We start from the raw sequence: 22,755 nt of genomic DNA on the forward strand, positions 1-22,755 counted from the left end.
ATCATGGTCAAGATAGGGCAGGAGCTTGATACCATTGAACCTCACCCCTTAAAAAGGGAAGAGGAGAAGAAGAATAAGTTGGTACAACATGATAACAAGGACGGACATATTTATGCCAAAAAGAGTGTTTGGTGTAGAGCTACAGGATTGATTTGAGGCCTAGTTAGACTAAGCCATAAGGAACGGCTGAAGGAGACAGGATTTTATACATTGGAAAGGAGGCGATTGCAAGAGGCCCGTCCGATACAGATGTTTGAGAAAATGAAGACCGTTGACAAGATAGGTGCAGTGGAGATTTTCAGCAGAGTGGACAGTTTTAGGACCAGGAGCCATAGTTTGAGGGTAAAGAAGACAAGAGTTGGGACAGTTTTAAGGCAGAGGTCTTTCAGTCAGAGAGTGGTTAATGCATGAAATGGTCTCCGAGGAAAGGTAGTGGCAGTGGAGGGGTGTATAGGTTTAAATATAGGTTGACTTCCGTTTCCGGTCTTGCTGGCGAGGGTTCATTTATTCTTTGCTCTCCACGCTCTCCATCGAAATTGAAGTTAAGTAATTGTTCCCATTTGTATTTTCGTTATAACTGTATTTATTTTATGGTGTATTGTACGTATATTGTGTCCCGACGAAGATTTTCGGTGCAAATCTTTCATACCTGTATTGAAAATCGTGTTAATTCGTGTCGTGTCTTGAGGCCTTGTCAGTGTACACTGTACAACCTTGAGGCTTTGTTTTTCTCTCAGCGGTCCGTCGTTTGTGATCCAATAACTTTCGTTCTCTGTTTTCCCAGTCTTTTCACCCCATAGCCTACTTCCTTATGTAAATCTCAACTAAAAAAAAACAAAAAAAAAAACATTTCCTTCTCTGTTCTCATTCGTTTATTCATTCTTATTCGTTCGTTCGTTCTTCGACCACGTGTTTCTCCCCCATTTCCCCAGATAGATTGTCAAATTTCAACTCGTTATTTTATCGTCCATGCGTTATTGTTTGATTATAGTTAGTTTTGGTTTGAATTTCCTGTAACTCGTAATTAATTAATCGTGTTCTGCTCCTCGTGTGCGGCCTTGTAGTTGTACCCCCGTCGGTGTTTGTTAACTTAAGCGTGTTTTGCTTGGCTCTTAGTTTTTTCCCTTCTACCCCGAACATAATACTCTGTCTAACGTTCTAAATCCCCACCCCCCACCCCCTCAAAAACCAAAAAAAAAAACAAAAAACATTTATTTTCCTTTCTCCACGTGTACTGTTGTCTCATCCTGTATTTTCTGTCCAGGTGTGCTGTTCGCCCCGCCCCCATTATCTCCTTGCCATCCACCGTTTGCCCTGTTCACGTGACTCGTGGTGGTCCATCTCGGCTCTCCCCCCGTTGGTATTTTGTGCATATAAGATTGTTCACGGTTCTGTTTAAATATTATTTAAATATGTTTAACCTTTCCCCTTCAGTGTTTTATTCAGTGGTATATTACAACACGCTGTTTTTCTTCCTATTTAAAAGGCTTTTCTCAATTTCCTCTCCAACTCATTCCACTTCAAAAAAAAGAAATTCAATATCTCATACGTCTCCCTCACTACATGGTCTAAATTCACATTCATTCCATCCCTCCTCCATCATTCTGAATCGGATTGCTAACTTGAAAATCACAACAAACCCAATTTGTTATCAATGTTCGTCTTTCATTAATCATCCACTTTCTAAACTCCCCTCTTTCTCCTCCCACCCAAATCCCCCCCCTTGCACCTACACTCCTAAACTCCCCCCTTGCCCCTCCACTCTTAAACTCCCCCCTTGCCCCTCCACTCCTGAACTCCCCCCTTGCCCTTCCCCTCCTAAACTCCCCCCTTGCCCCTCCCCTCCAAATCCCCCCTTGCCCCTCTCCTCCTAAACTCCCCCCTTGCCCCTCCCCTCCAAATCCCCCCCCCTTGCCCCTACACTCCTAAATTCCCCCTTGCCCCTCCACTTCTAAACTTCCCCCTTGCCCCTTCCCTCCTAAACTCCCCCCTTGCCCCTCCCCTCCTAAACTCCCCCCTCACTCCTCGCCTTCAAAACTCCCCCCCAACCCCTCCCATTCAAATCTCCCCCCATACCATTCCTCTCCAATTCTCCCTCCTCCCCCCTCGTCCTCAAAGCTGCCTCCTCCCCACTTCGTCTCCCTTCTATCTCATACCTCCACCCCCCCCCCCAACCTTCTACTTTCCTCTGCCCCCCCCTCAAACAACCCCTCACTGTGCCTCATCCCTTCACCATCAAACCTTTCATCCTCCTCATCCTTCCCTTTCTTGGAACTCTTCTGCAATCTCTGACACACTATCAACTGCTCTCCCTACCTCCCCCTCTCATCCTTCATCTTACCCTACTCCTCCTCTCCCCTCCCCTGTACCCGATGCTCCCCCTCTCTCTTCATTAACGGTATGGACCTCAAACATCCGGGGCCTTCGCTCAAACCTGACTGATCTCTCCATACAGGTTGCTTCTGACAATCCAGACTTGATCTGCTTAACAGAGACTTTCCTCCTTCAAGATGTCTCTGATTCCTTAATATCTCTTCCTGGTTACTCCCTCCTCCGGTATGATAGACCTGAGCCTCGGCCTGGTGGTGGGGTGGCTATCTTTATCAAAAACTCTCTTCCTCACTCTCCTTGCACTGCCCTCTCTCCTCCTCACCCCCAGGAGTACCTCTGGCTACGGCTTCCTCTCCGCTCCCACCTTTTGTTCATATGTGTTCTGTACCGTCCCCCAAACAGTGATGACTCCATCTACATTTCACTGTCTGACAACATGGACCAACTTCTATCCACTCATCCCAACTCTCTCTTCCTCATATGTGGTGACTTCAACTGTCATCATGCCACCTGGTTGGGTGTGGGTCCCTCTCTCACCAGTCATGGCACCTCAGCAAAGGACTTCTGTGACTCACTGGGATTGACACAATCTGTCAATTTCCCGACCCGGATCTCAGCCAATGGAGTATCTTCTCTTCTAGACTTGATTATGACCAACTTCCCTGCTAATGTCTGCTGCTCTTCCTCTGCTCCAATCGGTTCTTCTGATCATGTGCTTGTCAAAGTGGACATCTCTCTGGCCATTCTCAGAGAGCCTCCTCAGCGTCGACGAGTCTGGCATTTCACTCAGGCCGACTGGGACGGTCTTCAAGCAGCCATCAATCGTCTGGATTGGTCTCCCATCTCCACTGCCTCTGACATCAATTCTTCCTGGGAATTCTTCCAAAGCAAACTGATCTCTCTCATGCACAGATTTATCCCATCTCGCCTTCAGTTGTCTTACCCTTCCTCCCGTCCATGGTACACTGAATCTTGTGGTGAGGCAGTTGCCCTGAAACAACTTGCCTTTGCCTCTTGGAAGGCTAATCCAACTGAAGGCAATCTCAGTTCCTTCCACCAAGCTCGGAACAAGTGTGTGTCTACCCTCAGGAGTGCCAGGAAGCACTATCTCTCCTCACTCAAGAATGAACTCTCAAACCTGTCTCCTTCCTCCAAATCCTGGTGGCATCTGGTCAAATCCGTTTCTGGTGTTTGTTCCCCCTCCATCCCCTCCCTTACCTCAAATGGCCACACAGTTGACATCGCACGTGACAAAGCCGAATGCCTCAACTCTGTGTTTGCCTCAAAATCCTTAGTCCCAAACCCATCTCTCTCTGTTCCCACCTTTCCCAGTCGAACCCAACTGCTCCTGGACTCTGTGTCCTTCTCTAATGACAAGGGGGAGGAGTTTTTGTCAAACCTCGACTCTGATTCTGCAACTGGACAAGACGGCATCAGCCCACGGGTCCTAAAATCCTGCTCTGCCGCTCTATCTCACCCTCTCTCTGTTCTTTTCACCCTATCTTTTGCTCAAGGTCATCTGCCAGCATCCTGGAAATCAGCAAACATTACCGCTTTACACAAAAAAGGTGCAAAAACAGATCCTTGCAACTACAGACCAATCAGCCTGCTCCCAATTATCAGCAAAGTCATGGAATCCATCATTGCTTCGGATATGAAATCTTTCCTCTTCTCCAATGGCTTGATCTCTGATCATCAATTTGGTTTCAGACCAGGTCACTCTACTCTGGACATGCTGCTTCTGCTGTCTCAACAATGAATGGAGGTCCTCAATGCCAAACAGGAAATCAGATCTGTCTCCCTTGACATATCACGTGCCTTCGATACGGTCTGGCACGCAGCTCTACTCACCAAACTCTCCTCCTATGGTATCCATGGAAATCTCCATGCATGGCTTGCGGACTTCCTCTCTGGTCATAGTCAACGTGTGGCCCTGAATGGATTTCTCTCATCTCCCCTTCCTCTTCAGGCTGGAGTTCCCCAAGGCAGTGTGCTAGGCCCTGTGCTTTTTCTGGTCTTTATCAATGATCTCTCCGACTCTCTGGAAAATCCTCTCTATCTCTTTGCTGATGACTCCACTCTCTGCCGCTCCATCCCTCTTCCCTCAGATCGGCAGTCTGCAGCCTCCTCACTCTCTGAAGACCTGGACAAAATCACAGACTGGTCAAACAAGTGGAACATGTCTTTCAATCCTGACAAATCTCACACTCTTACTATGTTTCTCCGAAAAGATCGACTGGACAACCCTCACATCTACTTTCTCAACAATCCTCTCCAAGAAGTTCTGTCGCTCAAGCTTTTGGGTCTCACTATCTGCCATGATCTTTCTTGGGAAAACCACATTTCCAAGCTGGCCTCCAAAGCCAGTCGCCGACTGGGCATCCTCCGTCGTGCGAAGTCCTTCCTAGGCACACCTGAGCTCCTCACCACATACAAGGCTTTCATCCACAGCTCAATGGAATACTGTTCTCCCCTATGGGCTGGTGCTCCTGCCTCACACCTGGCTCGGCTTTACGCTGTTGAATCCAAAGCTTTCAGAATCATTGGAATCTCCCGCGATGAAGCTATCTCTGAGGGCCTTTCACTCACTCACCGCAGGCAGGTAGGTGGTCTTTCTGTCTTCTACCGACTCCTCTTCGGCCTTGCTCCCCCAGCTCTCTCTGTGCTCTGTCCCCCAAATATTCCTACAGGTCGCACAAGATCTGCCAGCAACCCTCTGATGGTTAAACTGCCGAAATCTCGGCTCTCTGCTCACCTTCACTCTTTCATTCCTCTTTTCTCCCGCCTCTGGAACAAACTCCCACACTCCCTTCAATCCCACTCCTCCCTCCAGGTCTTTAAAACAGCTGTTCACCACCATCTCTTATCTTCCCCCATCCAAAACCTTGATCTTTTCTACCCCCACTAATTCACCCCAGATCCACCTTGTTTGAAATTCCATTTTCTTTCCTAGTCCTGGCAGTGTCCATATGTTTTATACCTCTCCCACCCCCCCCCCCCCCTTCCCATGCCTCCCCCCCAAAGCCCTCTCCCTCCCACAGATCTCTCGATGTCTCCATGTCTCTCGGTCCCTGCTCTCAAATGTTGTGTTTGTGTCCTTCCCCCTCTCTCCCCATCTTGTCTTCCGCTCCCGATGTTATTTGTTTTATGTGTCTGTTTGTCTTTCTGTGTGATTAATGTTCGCTCTTTCACGAGCCTCGATCTTGTATACAAAAAAAAAAAAAAAAAAAAAGGGAAGTAGATATGTACCTGGATGCATTGGAAGTGGAAGTTAGCATTTGACATTTGACAGAATACAATTGGGGGATTCCATTTCCTCATCTGCATACTTGCATCATTCGGAATGTGATAATGCACATATATCAACTCTGATCCCGATGACCACATCACCTGAATTTATCAACTAAAAGCTGATATAAGCATGTTTACCGCTGTGGAATAACCGAAGCCATTTCAGGATCATTCTGTAACAATTTGATGTTTCTCAAAGTCACGTTCTTGACTGAGACGTTACAAGGACGTCAATGTAAATGGAATTCTTTCTTCGTCGTTTCTCTTGGAAGGTTCTGCAGATGTCTGTCTCATCAGAGCGTCTGATGCGGTTCAATGCAGAAGTTACAATGGTGCTGGGATACAACCACACTCAGCAAAGAATGGACAAATCTCAGCAAAGTCTGATTTGAAGTCCAAATAATTCCTGTACAAATGGCAAAGCCAAAGGAATTTCTGATATGGAATATGCCTTTAAACATAGGCAAGGTGGAGGATGAATGTAACAGATAACTGCGTGGAAAGTCGACTTGAAATGATCAGTGGGTGGCCATGTCAATGCATTTGACTGAAGCATTATTGGTGCCCTACCCGGACTGGACTGCAGGTTTGCTCTCTGACCTGTCTGTCCGTCCATGTCTTATCCCACGTGTGGTTTTCTGTACTTTTTTTCCCATAACCCTTTAACATATTGAACTGAAACTTGGTAAGGGACATGCATTGCAAAGCAATTCTCACTCGTGTTATTAATGTCAAGAAAGTGACAGAGGTACAGTCGGACCCTGACATACGCGGTTCCAAGATTCGTGGGTTTAGCGCATTCGCGGTTGATAAATTGCGATGGTAATAGATACATAGTGATGGTAATAGATGCACGAAGCAATTTTCCTTGCAATTGATTTAATACACTTCATGAAAAGTTTGAATGAGCGATGTTATGTATTGATGGACGTGTACGTTTTATTGTGTCGGTGTTCTATTTCTGGACGGGGACGGTCTCTTTCAATAACCGAAATAGCCAGGCCTGATATTTGTATGCCGTCAATTAAATTCGAAGTTTGATATCAAATTTATAATTCGTGCGATTAATTTTCACACAAATTGTCACCAATCTGAAATTGAACTTCAAATCGAATGAGCATGTTGCACCTTGGGTTGTGTAGTTCCTCCTTCCATTTTATCGAATTGGACAAGAGACAGTCTGCATCTGGAGAAAAATAAGCACCCTTAATTTTCTCAACCAAATGTTGAGGTGTGCCTACCTCCATGAGAAAGAGGGCGTTGCAACGTATCACCATATCCACGGGTAGTGACCAACATTTAGTTGAGAAAATTAACTGGACATATTTTATAATCCTCCGTCCACAGACATTTCCTTATTTTGCTCCAATGAAGGGCCAACAATGGAAGCATCAGAAACACGTCATTTTCCACAGCAATAAACATACTCTTATCAACCTCTCAATGATAAAATATATGGTTTACCTGGTCTGCCGACATAAATCAACACAAGCCTTCACAGAGACTAGTATTCCGTTATACAGATCACCTGTTGGTTTATTTTACGAATACGAAGGCATTTTAATACCTTGTACAGGGTGGGCCACTTATCTATTCCCAGTTTTAATCCCCCGTGATTGTTGCCAAGAAAATAAATCGAAGAAATTTTTTACAGGATATCAGTACATGTTTCAAATTTTTGTGTGTATAACTTTTTGTGGTATAAATGTTTTATTGAATCCAGAAGTGCACAAATTTAGTTATTATGCAATATAAACAACAAGCATTCTGAGTATTGCGCTGCAATTCATGTCCTCTACCGGCAGTCTGTCGTCCGGAAAACTGTTGGGGAAATTACACGTGTGTGCACTGTGTGAATTATATAATTACCAACTCACGGTCTGAGGTAACCCGGCTAAAAATTATCCGATTTGCACCAAATAAAGTTCATGAATGGTTGCACAGACCCCTACCTCTCACAAAAAGTGGAAACAGAATGTAAATCGGAGTTAAAATAAGCCCGCAAGGTCCCTCCGTGGAGCGGCCTGCATGTATTGCAATGCACTGTGTGAATTATATAATTACCAACTCACGGTCTGAGGTAACCCGACTATAAATTATCCGATTTGCACCAAATAAAGTTCATGAAAGATTGCACAGACCCCTACTTCTCACGAAAAGTAGAGAAACAAAATGTAAATTGGAGTTAAAACAAGGAATATTAACAGCTTTGACTTACCGCACTCCAAATTATAGTCCAGAAAACTGTTGGGGAAATCACCAACGTTCAAAGTGCCATAACTTTGTCAAAAATGAGAAACGTCGTGAAGTTCGAACTTGATCTGTAACTTATCATGAGGAAACCATGTGCCAAGTTTGAAATCATTAGCATTAAGCGATTAGAAAAAAAAGTCCAGAAAGCTGTTCTTTGCGTGACGGACTGACAGACTGACGGACTGACGGACTGACAGACGGAGGGACGGCGTGCAAACCCAAAGTCCCCTCCGGTGTACACCGGTAGGGGACTAATAAAGACAATAATATGTCCTAACCCCTCGGTTGCCAGACCTCATCCCATGCATTTTTTTCTTGTGGGGCTTTGTTGCACCTTCGGCAACTTGGCAGGGGCTTATGGGTAAACATTCATTCATTTATAGATTCATTTAGGCAACTAAATTCATTTATGCAACTTTATGCAACTCAACCAGTAAACATTCAAGACCTGAAAGAGCACATTCAAGCGGCTTTTGGAGAAATAACGGTCGAAATGCGACAGGGAAAGTCCTTGGCGAAAGGATGAACACTGCTTGAGAATGATGGAAATCACGTCGAAATTCATAACCAACTTTGTACACTTACAAATTCAATAAAAACATTTACCACAAAAACTTGAAATTTGTACCTATATTCTGTAACTGTTTTACATTTCGTTTCTTAGCAACAGAACTGCAGGGGTTCAAAACTGGGAATAGATAAATGGCCCACCCTGTATTATGTTTCTCTCACAAAAAGGTATCTTTAACTTTGCCCATCACCTCTAGTGAATCTTCACCTGAGCTAATCCAGCTGCTGACATGATGGCTTCATTATAAAAAGTCCTCCCACCATGTTCTTTATCTGGAAAGAGTTCTGCCTGTAAAAAAAAGAAAGAAAACGCACCAAGGCCACAGCATTTCTCAAAGCAACCATTAACTAATCAAGGATCACAAAAGAAAGCTCGAACGACACTAGGTAGAGTGCATACCTCAGCCAAGCTGAATCGTTTACGTTTTGTATCCCACTGATAGGCCAGATCTGGATCCGGACATTCAAAATCAAATCAGTTTGTTATTGGCACCTACAGTGCCTTCAGAAAGTATTCACACCCCTTGACATTTTCACATTTTGTTGTGTTACAGCCTGAATTTGAAATGGGTTAAATTGATATTTTTGTCACTGATGTACACATAATAAAAAAACCACCTTTAGAGGCCATTTTTCCCCGCAAGCGGGGGTTGGCCTTTTTCGGGAACTGTGGTTGTTGTTGTTTTTCGGTCCCCTTTTTGAAGCAATGTTTTACGGCCGGATGCCCTTCCTGACGCCAACCCTTTTTGCCGCCTTTAACGACAAACAGGGAATTACCAGTGAACTGGTACTCAATTTGCCGACCTCGGAAGGATGACAGGCTGAGTCAACCCCCCTGGCGTTAATTCAGCGATTGACCGGGATTCGAACCCAGGATCCTAGGATCCTAAGCCGGCACCCTAGCCGCTAGCCCAACACCAGGGATCATGTACACATAATAAATACCCCATAATGTCAAAGTGGAGTTATGTTTTTTTTAGAATTTTAAATAAAATAATTAAAAATGAAATGCATAAATATCTAATTTACAGAGGTATTCTAACTTGGTGTTGGCTTAGTGGTTAGGGTGCTGGCTTGGGATCCTATGATCCTGAGTTTGAATCCCGATCGATCGCTGAATTAACGCCAGGGGGATTGACTCAGCCTGTCATCCTTCCGAGGTTGGCAAATTGAGTACCAGCTTGCTGGGATGAATGATCACGGTGTGTACCCCGATTTAGAATAGGTACACCGTATCCCTGTGCATCGTAAGAGGCGACCAAAGGTTGGCGTCAGGAAGGGCATCCGGCCATAAAACACATTGCCTCAAACAGGGAACCATGATTGTCATGGGGCCCGCAAGGCTAACCCCCGCTCTAGCGGGGAAAATGGCCTTAAAACGATCATTCATTCATTCATATTCACATAAGTATTCTAATCCATATGTATTCCACAACTTGATGGAATACAGCTAGCCCCTCTGGGCTGGTGCTCCTGCCTCACACCTAGCTCAGCTTCACGCTGTTGAAACCAAAGCTTTCAGAATCATTGGAATCTCCCGCGATGAAGCTGATTCTGAGGGCCTTTCACTCGCTCACCGCAGGCAGATTGGTGGTCTTTCTGTCTTCTACCGACTCCTCTCCGGCCCAGAGCCGTAGATAGAGAGAGTTCGGTCAACCCGGTTTCAACTGGTCTGCCATATGATTGGTTAAGCGCTGTCATGTGATTCACAGGCGCCATGTTGTTACTCAACCTCCGTAACTAGCAGAACGCGCATCGCATTGCATGCATTCGCTTAGTGGAAGTTGGGATGGATGAGGGGAAGGAGGGATGGATGAGTGGAAGTTGGGATGGATGAGTGGAAGTGGGGATGGATGAGTGGAAGGAGGGATGGATGAGTGGAAGGAGGGATGGATGAGCAGAAGGAAGGATGGAGAATGAGTGGAAGGAAGGATGGATGATGAGTGGAAGTTGGGATGGATGAGTGGAAGGAAGGATGGATGATGAGTGGAAGTTGGGATGGTTGAGTGGACTTTGGATGGATGAGTGGAAGTTGGGATGGTTGAGTGGAAGGAAGGATGGCTGATGAGTGGGAGTTGGGATGGATGAGGGGAAGGAGGGATGGATGAGTGGAATTTGGGATGGATGAGTGGAAGAAAGGAAGGATGGATGACTGGAAGGAGGGATGGATGAGTACAAGGAAGGATGGATGGATTGACGTTTGAAGGAAGGATGGATGATGAGTGGAAGGAGGGATAGAGGAGTGGAAGGAGGGATGGATGAGTGGAAAGAAGGATGGATGAGTGGAAGGAGGGATGGATGAGTGGAAGGAGGGATGGATGAGTGGAAGGAGGGATGGATGAGTGGAAGGAGGGACTCATCTCATCATCCATCCTAAGGACTCATCCATCCTTACTTCCACTCATCCATCCAAAGTTCCACTCATCTATCCCAACTTCCACTCATCCATCCTTCCTTCCAGTCATCATCCATCCCTCCTTCCACTCCTCCATCCCTCATTTTTTTTTTTGTGTAAAAGATCGAGGCTCGTGTAAGAGCTTCGAGTGTGTAAGAGCTAAGAGCGTTTGTTTTATACTTCTCCCACCCCCCACCCCTTCCCACGCCTCCTCGCCCCAAGCCCTCTCCCTCCCACAGATCTCCCGATATCCCTGCTCTCAAATGTTGTGTTTGTGTGCTTCCCCTTCTCTCCCCATCTTGTCTGCCGCTCCCCTTAGTATATACTTCGTTTGTCTGTTTGATTTTTTTGTGTGACAAATGTTGGCTCTTTCACGAGCCTCCATCCTGTGTACAAAAAACAAACAAAAAAAAGCTCCTTCCACTCATCCATCCTTCCTTCCACTCATCCATCCCTCCTTCCACTCATCCATCCCTCCTTCCACTCATCCATCCCTCCTTCCACTCATCCATCCCTCCTTCCACTCATCCATCCCTCCTTCCACTCATCCATCCCTCCTTCCACTCATCCATCCCTCCTTCCACTCATCCATCCTTCTTTCCACTCATCCATCCCTCCTTCTACTCATCCATCCCAACTTCCACTCATCCATCCCAACTTCCACTCATTCGCAACTGAGTAAACAATGTATGAAACTCAGGAACATAAAAATAAACCCGTCCCTAATAGCAGTAAGTTGCATGCACGCTTGAACGCACGCGTGAGTGCACTTGACCATGGGTAACAACATGGCGCCTGTTGTTTAGTAGAGCCAAACTCTCTCTATCTACAGCTCTGCTCCGGCCTAGCTCCACCAGCTCTGTCTGTGTTCTGTCCCGCAAATATTCCTTCAGGACACACAAGATCTGCCAGCAACCCTCTTCTGGTTAAACTGCCAAAATCAAGACTCTCTGCTCACCTACACTCCTTCAATCCTCTTTGTTCCCGCCTCTGGAACAAACTCCCCCACTCCCTTCAATCCCACTCCTCCCTCCAGGTCTTTAAAACAGCTGTTCACCACCATCTCTTATCTTCCCCCATCCAACACCTTGATCTTTTCTACCCCCACGAATTCACCCCAAATCCACCTCTTTAAATCTCCCACTTCGTTTCTGAAATTACAAGTAGTGTTCATTTGTTTTTTACGATGTACCCCCCCCCCCTCCCCCCCCCCCCCCCCAGCCCTCTCCTTTCCACCGATCTCCTGATGTCCTTGCTCAACTGTTGCTTGTATGCTTCCCTCTCTCTCCTCCTCTTCTCTCCTGCTCCTTTATTGTGTGTTTATGTGTCTGTTTATGTTTTTGTGCTTAATGTGTTAGCTCTTACACGAGCCTTGGCTTTGTATACAATAAAATAAAATAAAATAAATAAACCCTGAGTCAATACTTCGTAGAAGTGCCCTTGGCAGCGATTACAGGTTATAGTGGGGCAGATATGTGAAAAAGATGTTCATTTCCGGCAGAAAGTGTGAAATTTCGCATACAGGGGTATTTTGGGGCGCTGATTTCAAAAATTGGCGGATCCAAGAGATCTAACCAATGGACCAGCCGCCATCTTGAATTCCAATATGGCCACCAAGACAAAATGTTGAAATTCCCTATCTTGGGTTCTAAATGACCTGTGGCGCTGAAATTTGGTACACAAGGGTATGTTGACATGCTGAGTTCAATAATGCAATAATTTGAAATGTCTGACAAACGGTATGGCCGCCATTTTAAATTCCAATATGGCCGCCAAGACAAACATCGATGTTTTCATTGCTTTAATAGCACAGTGTACGGTAATGTCATAATGTTAAATCATTTGAGCATTATTATGATAACTGGAAAATTGTTGCATCTCAAATCTACTGATGGGTTTGTAATTTTGTCGAAGGCAGTAGAAATTTGGGAAATTCAGCGCCCCAAAATACCCCTGTATGTGAAATTTAACACTTTCTGCCGGAACTGAACATTCACATGACATTCCAATAATTTATTTTTTTAATGTTTTTTCTCTTTCAGATCCAATGTCGAAATCAAAGAAAACATCGTCAACAATTCCAATGCCAACAGACTGGAACATTTGCGCTCTTTGCCAGAAACGTTCTGAAAATGAACCACTAAGAGATGCACGTAAGGGCAGCAATCAGTCGTGTCTAGACGTCTACGAGAATCTTGCTCAAAATCTCAAGGCATTGAATGATTTAGGTGCCTTGCCTTGCGGGATAAACATTTCCCGACTAGATGATGGTTGCGGTATTGCAGAAACCCTAGCTGCGCATGCTGCCAAATGGCACAAAAACTGTTATGTGCAGTGCAGCAGCTCTCGTGTGGCCAGGGCTGAATCAAGGGAAAGAAAGCAAAGTTCAGACCTTAAACTTGGTGAAGAAACTTACTCGCCTGTTAAGAAAAGACTCAGAACAAGTTTCAAATCTCCATCCGTTGAACAGAGTACTGCTAGCACATGTTTCTTTTGTGATAGCATTATCAGTAATGAAGAAATAGTCCACAGAGCGGCAACAAAAAATGTAGATTCCAATGTTCGATTGATGGCAACAGAATTGAGGGATACAAAACTCCTGGCTAGATTGTCTGTAGGTGATATGACGGCATCAGATGCTGTTTATCACAAGAAGTGCATGACTGTTCTCCACACTCGATACAGATCATTTGTAAGAAAGAATGAGGAAGCCAGTTCAAGTGAAAATATGCCACCACAATCAGTAGCTTTGGCCGAATTGATAGCCTATTTGGAAGAAATGAAGTGTACAGATGACAGTTACACTTTCAAGTTAGCCGATCTCACAAAGCTTTATACAGAACGTCTGGCACAACTGGGAGGTGATATCTCAAAGAGGATTAATTCAACTCACCTTAAGGACAAGCTTCTCAGACACCTTCCGCAACTTGAGGCACATAAGAGCAACCATGAAGTGGCACTGTCATTCAAAGAGGACATTGGTGAAGCTTTATTGCATGCTTGTAGACAAAGCTCTGACAACGACGCGGTCATTCTCATGAGAGCTGCCCAGATTGTGCGCAAAGATATTTTGCAAAAGCAATACCAATTCAATGGATCCCTAGTTAACGAATCATATAACAACTCACCACCATCATTGGCAGCGTTGATGGAAATGATTCTTGCTGGTACAAACATACAAAAACAAAACGCAAACAACAAGGGAGGCGTCTCTGTGCAATCCTTAACTCAACTTGTAACATTCAACACTATGAAACGAGGAAGGTTGGAAACTACAGCAGTACGTCACAATTTGAAACGTGAAACATCACTGCCACTTTACCTGGGTCTTCTCATTCATAGCAAAACAAGGAAACGGGATCTCGTTGACGTTCTTTTTCAACATGGTTTGTGTGTTTCCTATGATCGCATACTGGAGGTATCCACAGATGAGGCCAACAGAGTCATAGAAATATACAAACATGATGGCGTTGTGTGTCCAACAAAATTGCGAAGTGGAATATTCACAACAGGCAACCTAGACAACATAGATCACAACCCATCATCAGCATCAGCACAAAGTTCATTTCATGGAACCGCGTTATCACTGACACAACATGTTTCACATGACAAAAGTGGCAGCATTCGAAATCATGAGAATGTCACTGAGAATGAGAACAAACAGCGCTCCAAAACCATAGCCGCCCTTCCTGCATCTTACAGTGATGTGCCTCCTGAAACATTTCCAACTAATAATCCCATTCCAAGAAAACCAAAAGGTCCATCCACTCCAAGTGTGTCCTCCGGAATACAGGACAAAGAAAGTCAGTGGCTTTCGTTTGTACAAAGTCTGCAGGAGAAGGAAGGTCTTGAGAGTGAAGATAATATCTCCTGGTCAGCATACATGGCAAATCTGCAGGTTGAAGTTCCTCGGCCTCCTGCAATTACAGGACTGCTACCTCTGTTCCGCGAGAGTGCTCACACATTGGCAATGGTGAAGCATGGAATGAATTTAATCAAGCAGGCGACAGAACTAGTAAACCCCGGACAAGTTCCAGTTCTGACCGTTGATCAACCACTCTATGCAATTGCAAAGAAGATTCAATGGACTTGGCCAGGTATATATGGTGAAGACAGGTTTGTTGTGATGATGGGAGGACTTCATGTAGAGATGGCCTTGTTGAAAGCGATCGGCAGCTTCCTGGAGGGGAGTGGCTGGGCAAGTGTAATGACCAGTGCTGGTGTAACAACAGAGGGAAGAGCAGATAGTCTTCACAAAGGTTCGCAAATATCGAGGTCACAATGGGCACACCAAGTCACAGTAGCGGCGTTGTACGCTCTGCAGCGAAAGGCATACGATGACTACCGGAAAACATGTGAAACTGAAGATTTACAATCATTTGATCTTTGGAGCAAGAAGATGGCTACAAAGTACCCCCAGTTTTGCTACTGGAATAAAGTCCTGCAGTTGGAGTGTCTTCTCTTGGCATTCATAAGATCACAACGGGAAGCCAACTACACGCTCTATGTGGAGACTCTCACGGCGATCATTCCGTGGATGTTTGCCATGGACCATTACCATTACGCCAGATGGTTGACAGTGCATGTAACAGACCTTCAGGAACTTTCAAACGATTCCATGGATATCCATCGTGAATTTGTCAAGGGGAACTTTGTCACTCAGAAGTCATCACACAAGTTCTCTGCTATGGCACACGATCAGATACACGAACAGCAGAACGCTTATGTGAAAGGTGATGGTGGAGTCATTGGAATTACTGAGAATGAAGGGGCTCTTCGCCGGTGGATGGTAGCTGGTGCAGAAATAGCCAGAATCCTGAATGAGTTTGAGGACCAGTTTCAAAGACAGAGGCAAACTGATGTCCGCCACCACGAACAATTGCCTAGTGTCCAGAAATCCTTTGCATCAGATCTCAATAATGCAATCAGTTCCTTTGAAAAACTTGGAAACCCGTTTGCGGAAGACAGTAATGACTTGTATGTGCTTGACACAAAGGTCATCATGCCTGATGAAGTGATAGCCGCAGTGCGATCCATGGAGGACACTGGCAAAACACAATTTGATGGATTTGTGGGGCAGCGAATCAAGGATCCTTCTGACAATTTCTATGATAGCATTTCAAAGAACAATCTGCCACTGTTGAAATCGAAGCCCAAGAAAACACCTGGAAAGTCTGAGGCGAAGATTACACGTATGAAAAGTAATGTGGAGCTCTTCTCACGAATGTACATTTCTTGCCAAACTAGAGATGGTGATCTTAACACATTTTATGAATATGAGTGTCATGAGTGGCCACCTGCATTGGCTGAAGGTATCAATACAATGCGGCCACCAACCGGCAAGGCTGATCTTTTGCCCTGTTTGGAAGCTTTAGCACAACGTCCTCGTGATGCGCCCAAAGGAGAAGTTCGTATTTTCGATGGGGCTGCCTTAGTCCATCATTTGGAGCCTAAGAAGTGCAACAGTGTGATCAGGACATTTGGTGACTATGCACAGAAACAGGTCCTTCCGTACATTGCCCGAAAGTTAAATGAGGGGACTGTGATGCGTGTTGATGTGGTGTGGGACACCTACAGAACGGACAGTCTCAAAGAAGGCACCAGGCTTGGTCGTGGCACTGGCATACCACTCCATGTGACTGAACAGACATCCGTGCCACGAAACTGGAGCAGCTTCCTTCGTGTAGATTCCAACAAAAAGACATTTTTCAGTTTCCTTGCTGATTCCCTGCAAACGATGCCTATTCCAGAGGGAAAAACACTTCTTACAACCTTAGAAGAAGAGGTTAAATCAAAGCCCCCTTCTGATGTTTCTCAAATTCAACCATGTACGCATGAAGAGGCTGATTCACGAATGATGCTACATGCTTGGCATGCATATCAGCAGGGGTACAGAAGTATCGTCATTCCGAGATGAGCAGTAGGAGAAGTAAAACGGATGGAAAAAAGCTTGCAGCATGTTACGGCTGCCAACTGGTACGAAATATACTTTGAAATGAGCTCTTTGACTTGTTATACGATTTGTCAACTAGGGATCCATTGAATTGGTATTGCTTTTGCAAAGAACCCGGGATTTTCAACATTTCGTCTTGGCGGCCATATTGGAATTCAAAATGGCGGCCATACCATTTGTCAGACATTTCAAATTATTGCCTTATTGAACTCAGCATGTCAACATACCCTTGTGTACAAAATTTGAGCACCACAGGTCATTTAGAACCCAAGATAGGGATTATCAACATTTCGTCTTGGCAGCCATATTGGAATTCAAGATGGCGGCCTGTCCATTGGTCAGACCTCTTGGATCCGCCAATTTTTGAACTCAGCATGTCAAAATACCCCTGTATGCAAAATTTCAAACTTTCTGCCGGATGTGAACATCTCGTGCAATTTTTGTTACATATCTGCCCCACTATTAGTGTCTTCTTAGGTATGTCTGTATCAGCTTTGCACATCTGGATTTGGGGAGTTTAGTTTCTCCCATTCTACTTTGCAGATTTGCTCAAGCTCTGAAGTTGGATGGGGAGCATCGGTGAACAGCAATCTTGAAGTCTTTCCAGAAATTCTCAATGGGATTCAAATCTGGGCTTTAGCTGGGCCATTCAAAGGACTTTCACGTTCTTGTTCTGAAGCCATTCCAGTGTTGCTTTGGCTGTATGCTTGGGGTCATTGTCCTGTTTGAACATAAATCATCGCTGCAGTCTCCTCCCTCCAGGTCTAAGGTCTCAGGTCTAAGGCAAGTCTAAGGTCTTTTGCACTCTGAAGTAGGTTCTCCTCAAAGGTTTGCCTGGGCTTGGCTCCATTCATTGTTCCCTCTATCTTTAGAAGTCTCCCAGTCCCTGCCACTGAAAAGCATCCCCAGAGCACGATGCAGCCACCACCGTGCTTCACGGTAGGGATGGAGTTAGATGGGCGATGAGTTGTGCTTGGTTTCTGCCAGATGTAGGGCTTTGCATTCAAGCCAAAGAGATCAATTTTCATCTCATCAGACCACAGAATATTTTGCCTCATGCTCTCAGGGTCTTTCACGTGCTTTTTTGCAAACTCCAGGTGTGCTGTCATGTGCCTTTTTCTCAGGAGTGGCTTCTGTCTGGCCACTCTCCCATTAAGCCTTGATTTGTGAAGGTCTCTATAGTTCTCCCATCTCTGCAAAGGATCTCTGTCGTTCAATCAGAGTGGTCGTTGGGTTATTGGTCATCTCAATGACCAAGGTCCTTCTTGTCCGGTTGCTCACTCGAGGAAGAGTCTGGGTAGTTCCATATTCTTTCCATTTCCTAATGATGGAACTCATTGTGATGTTGGGAACTTTCAACACTCTAGAAATTATTATATACCCTTCTCCAGGTCTATGCCATGCCTCCTCACAATTATATCTCGGAGTTCTACGGAAAGTTTCTTGGATTTCATGGTAGAGTTTCTGCTCTGACATGCACTATCAACTGTGGGACCTTATATAGAAATTCTTTCCAAATCATGTCCTATCAATTAAATTGGCCACTGGTGGACTCCAATCAAGCTGTGGAGACATCTCAAAGATGATGAAAGGAAATGTGATACACCTGAACTCAATTGGGAGTGTCATAACAAAGTGACATGTGATCACTGCTGATTGGAGTGAAGTCACAACAACAACACCATGGCTCACCATTGGTCAGTTAATCCTCAGATGAGATTGGCTACTGTGCATGAGACTCTGAAAATGCTGCTTTGTGATTGGTCGTCCAGCATAACCCACTCCCTCAGTAGTATTTATATGTGAAGTAAATCGAGGAGTTTATTATTATTTTTACTCCTGATGAAAATCAACGGATACAAGTACCACATGTTATTGATTGAAAAATCTTGATAAACAACATTTTTATTTGTTAGATTGTAAGAGGTTGGAGAACCCATTATTAATTATATATATACAGTCACGTGAAAAAGTAAGAACACCCCATGTCAGGTTTTGACTTTTTCAACATATTTCAACATACAGCAATTTGATCTTAATTTCAACAATATTGATAGATAAAGGTGATATAATATAACAAATATCATGAAACATTTACATTTTGTAGTCCATTGTATAATTTAAATAAACATAAACACAAATTTTGCATGTGGAAAAAGTAAGTACACCCTTGGCTCGAAAAGGTGGTATTGCCCCCTTTGTCAAAAACAACCTCAAGTAGGCGTTTCTTATAACTGTCTACCAGTCTCTGACATCAACTGGGAGAAATTTTTGCCCACTCCTCCATGCAGAATTCTTTCAGCTGTGCGATGTTTGAGGGGTTTATTGCATGCACAGCTCGTTTCAAATCCCCCCACAACATCTCGATGGGATTTAGATCCGGGCTTTGACTTGGCCATTCCAGAACCCTCCATTTCTTTCTTTTCAGCCATTCCTTGGTGGATTTACTGGTATGTTTAGGGTCATTGTCATGTTGCAAGGTTCACCTTCGGTTGAGCTTCTACTTTCCGACAGATGGCCTCACATTATCCTCAAGCACCCTCTGCTACAATGAAGAATTCATAGTGGATTCTATGATGGTGCGCTGCCCTGGCCCTGATGCAGCAAAGCTGCCCCAAACCATAATAATTCCACCACCATGCTTTACAGTTGGTATCAGGTTCTTGTGGTCAAATGCTTTCTTTGGTTTTTGCCAAACATGTCTTCTGGTACTGTGGCCAAATAGCTCTACATTTGACTCATCTGCCCAGAGCACATTGTTCCAGAAGTGCTGGTCTTTGCCTAGGTACTCATTGGCAAACTTTAGTCTTGCCCTGATGTTCTTTCTGGACAGCAAAGGTTTACTCCTGGCACACCTCCCATGTAGATAAAATTTGTGCAGCCTCTTTCTCATGGTAGACTCGTGCACTTTGACATCAACAGTGGCACGAGCTACCTGTAGGTCCCGTGATTACATTCTGGGGTTCTTAGAGACATCTTTCAGCATCTTGCGGTCTGCTCTTGGGCTGAACTTGCTGGGGCGGCCTGGCCTGAACAAGTTGGCAGTTGTTTGGAATCTTCTCCACTCGTAGATGATCTTCCGGACAGTCGAATGATTGATTTCAAATTGTTTGGAGATCTTTCTAAATCCCTCCCCAGACTCGTAGGCATCTATAACCTTCTTTCTGAAGGCCTCAGAGAGCTCTTTTGATCTAGGCATGGTGACGCCGCACACCAACAACAAAGAGCAAACCAAACGAAATGTCTGAGGTTTAAATAAGACAGGTTCCTCCAAGATCCTCTCTAACGATGTTCTAATCATTTGCACCCGAGCTGGTGCACCTGATTCTAATTTTAGGTATTTGAAGTAGTGATAAATGTATAGGTGTACTTACTTTTTCCACATGCGAAATTTGCATTTATGTTTATTTAAATTATACAATGGACTACAAAATGTAAATGTTTCATGATATTTGTTATATTATATCACCTTTATCTGTCAATATTGTTGAAATGAAGATCAAATAGCTGTATGTTGCAATATGTTGAAAAAGTCAAAACTGTACATGGGGTGTACTTACTTTTTCACGTGACTGTAAATATTGCCAGTCATATTAGAAACTATCTTTTAAAAACAAACAAATTTTCTCCTCTTCATCAGTTCAAAGTTCCTTCAACCCTCAATGTTATCACACTGATCTTGCACTTCATTTTTCTATGGAAAACAAACGATCATGGAAACTCTATAAAACCAGTAGTGTGGAGGAGGGCTTACCCCTCCCCCAACTCCATACTGCACTGCAATTTTATTTCCTTTCGATTTCTACTTCATCTAATTTTCTTTACCTGCAATGGAAGATATGCTCCTCCGCTATCCACCACATAGACCACAGGAACCCCACAGGCCTTGGCCACCTCTTGCGCCCTTAGCTGTTTTGCCACAGTTATGGGAAATGCTGTACCACCTTTCACCGTAGCATCATTGGCAACCACGCCGCACCAAAGGCCACCTACTTTTCCCAAACCTGAAGAAACAAGCATAGGTAAGGATTTTAAGCACAACTTTCCCATTACAGATCAATAAAGTGGTACACAGCTGTGCAAAAGCTGATGATGACATCTGCAGGGATCATTATGAAATAGAGATGCACATGGATATTGGCAGGAAGGGTAGGTAGCTTGGGTATCGGTGCATGATTGTGGTGTTGATGTAGCACAGGCATGATGGACCAAATGGCTTTGTCCTGTGTTCAAGCTCCTTGTGTGTATCGGTATGCACGTGTACAAATTATGCACGCAAGAAAGTTACAATTTTTGATCACCTTTCTTTTTCTTTCATTTATCAAATTGTGCACCGCCCCCTCTCTGAAACCCCAAGTTCCTTGCACATATGTGCCCAAAAACCCCAAGTTCCTTGCACATATGTGCCCCAAAACCCCAAGTTCCTTGCACATATGTGCCCAAAAACCCCAACTTCCTTGCACATATGTGTTGTGTAGTTTTGAAAAAAACAAAAAAACACCAATGTTCAAAGTTCACTCTATTGTGGACAAAATGGTGAAACACAGCAAATGCCTCAATTCCTCATCCGCCACATGCCGACAAATATATTCCCTTGGTCTGACTTCTCTTCATCTGAACTTACCAGAAGTTCCATTTGGGGTCACCAGCCACTACTCGTGAAATGTAGGAGGGTCGGGGCAGGAGAGGACAGGGTGGATCCATAACCTCCATACTATTTGATAACCAGGTAACAATTACAAAATCTGTTTGGAGTGGAAGATCTGACTAAAAGGTGCTTTGCCACCAAACCAAAACCTGTATCACACCCAGTGGTAGCCTCACCAGAAATACAACCAGCAGCTGGGATATCTCCATAGGATAGGTCAAAACCAGCTAAAGGGCTGAGCTCGAGAAATGGGGCGCCGGGGTCCAGTAAAAGAGAAAGACGATCACGGACAAGCAGTTTCCGGTTTCTTTCAACGTGTCTGACCCGTGCGGCTGGGCCACCACCATCCCGTGATCGTTGCAAGAGCTCTGCCAATCTGCAACACAGTATCGATATATGAAGTATTGCTTGTTTAACATTGTGTTACAAATTAGATACCATTAAAGTGGTTAATCATCATGGTATGACCACAGACCTCTGCACTAGATCTTGGAATGCAAACATCTTGGCGAGACGGCAGCTCGGACTGGTCATTTGCTTTGAAAACGACCATAAGTTAGCAACGGAGTGTGAAGCAGCTTCAGGAGAGAGTGAGGTGTACTGAGAGGGGGTTTCAGGTGTGCGCAGGTCATCCTGGCAAACTGCATTTTAAAACAGGATCCACCAGCAAGGAGGCAACGGGAGGTGATGGATGTGAATGGAGACTGGTTCTGTGACTTAAAGTCTTGACAAGACCCAGCTACACCCCTGCAAAGCTGGCTGCTCTTACATGTTGGTCGGTGCTTGACGAATGCTGCCTTGCTGGTGTTGTCGTGGAGACGACATCGAAGCAAGAAACTCCTCTCTGGTCGCATTGAGATGGGCAAAGGGCTTCTGTGTCTGTCTGTCTGTCTGTCTGTCTGTCTGTCTGTCTCTCTCTGTGTCACCATCTGCTGGCTGGTGCGTTGGGTGTGATGTCATGGCGCCTCCCGCTTCATGTCGTGAGTGCTCTGTCCTGGCTGTTTGTCCTACCCCCCCCCCCCCCCCATTTCGCTCCTTCGTGGCCTTGTTTCTATTTGTAAAGCTTCCCTGTGTTTCCCCCTCTATGTTGAGCCGAGAGTGAGACGAGAGACGAGAGACGAGAGGCGACGAGACGAGAGAGAGAGAGAGCCTTAGAGCACACTTATCGTGCAGGTTAAGGTAATCGTCGTTTTTGGGCGGTTCCCTGTTGTTTTTTCCCCTGACTTATTTTCTTCACTTCAAACCATTTTTCTCGCTTATATTTCCTTGGTTTGTTTTTTTAACGCTCCCTTTCCCTAAGAGGGAAAGTCGGAG

General features: G+C 44.8%; 1 protein-coding gene across 5 annotated transcripts in view; it reads right to left on the reverse strand.

The window, feature by feature from the left end:
* The window catches only part of LOC137423725 (biotin-dependent 3-methylcrotonyl-coenzyme A carboxylase beta1 subunit), a 71,367-nt gene that overhangs the window by 37,535 nt on the left and 11,077 nt on the right, over positions 1 to 22,755 (reverse strand). For all 5 annotated transcript variants that reach the window (XR_013622360.1, XR_013622363.1, XR_010983778.2 and 2 more), the window contains exons 2-4: positions 21,618 to 21,817; positions 20,619 to 20,797; positions 8,654 to 8,734 (exon numbers count right to left, since the gene is read on the reverse strand). Coding sequence is in view for 1 of the 5 variants with exons in the window: in XM_068111175.2 (XP_067967276.1) it covers positions 8,654 to 8,734; positions 20,619 to 20,797; positions 21,618 to 21,817 (460 nt within the window). In the remaining 4 variants the exon portion in view is untranslated. The remainder of the gene's footprint in view (positions 1 to 8,653; positions 8,735 to 20,618; positions 20,798 to 21,617; positions 21,818 to 22,755) is intronic.

The sequence above is a fragment of the Myxine glutinosa genome, chromosome 1, assembly GCF_964187855.1.
Source record: "Myxine glutinosa chromosome 1, kmMyxGlut1.1, whole genome shotgun sequence".
NCBI classification, from domain to species: Eukaryota; Metazoa; Chordata; class Myxini; order Myxiniformes; family Myxinidae; genus Myxine; species Myxine glutinosa.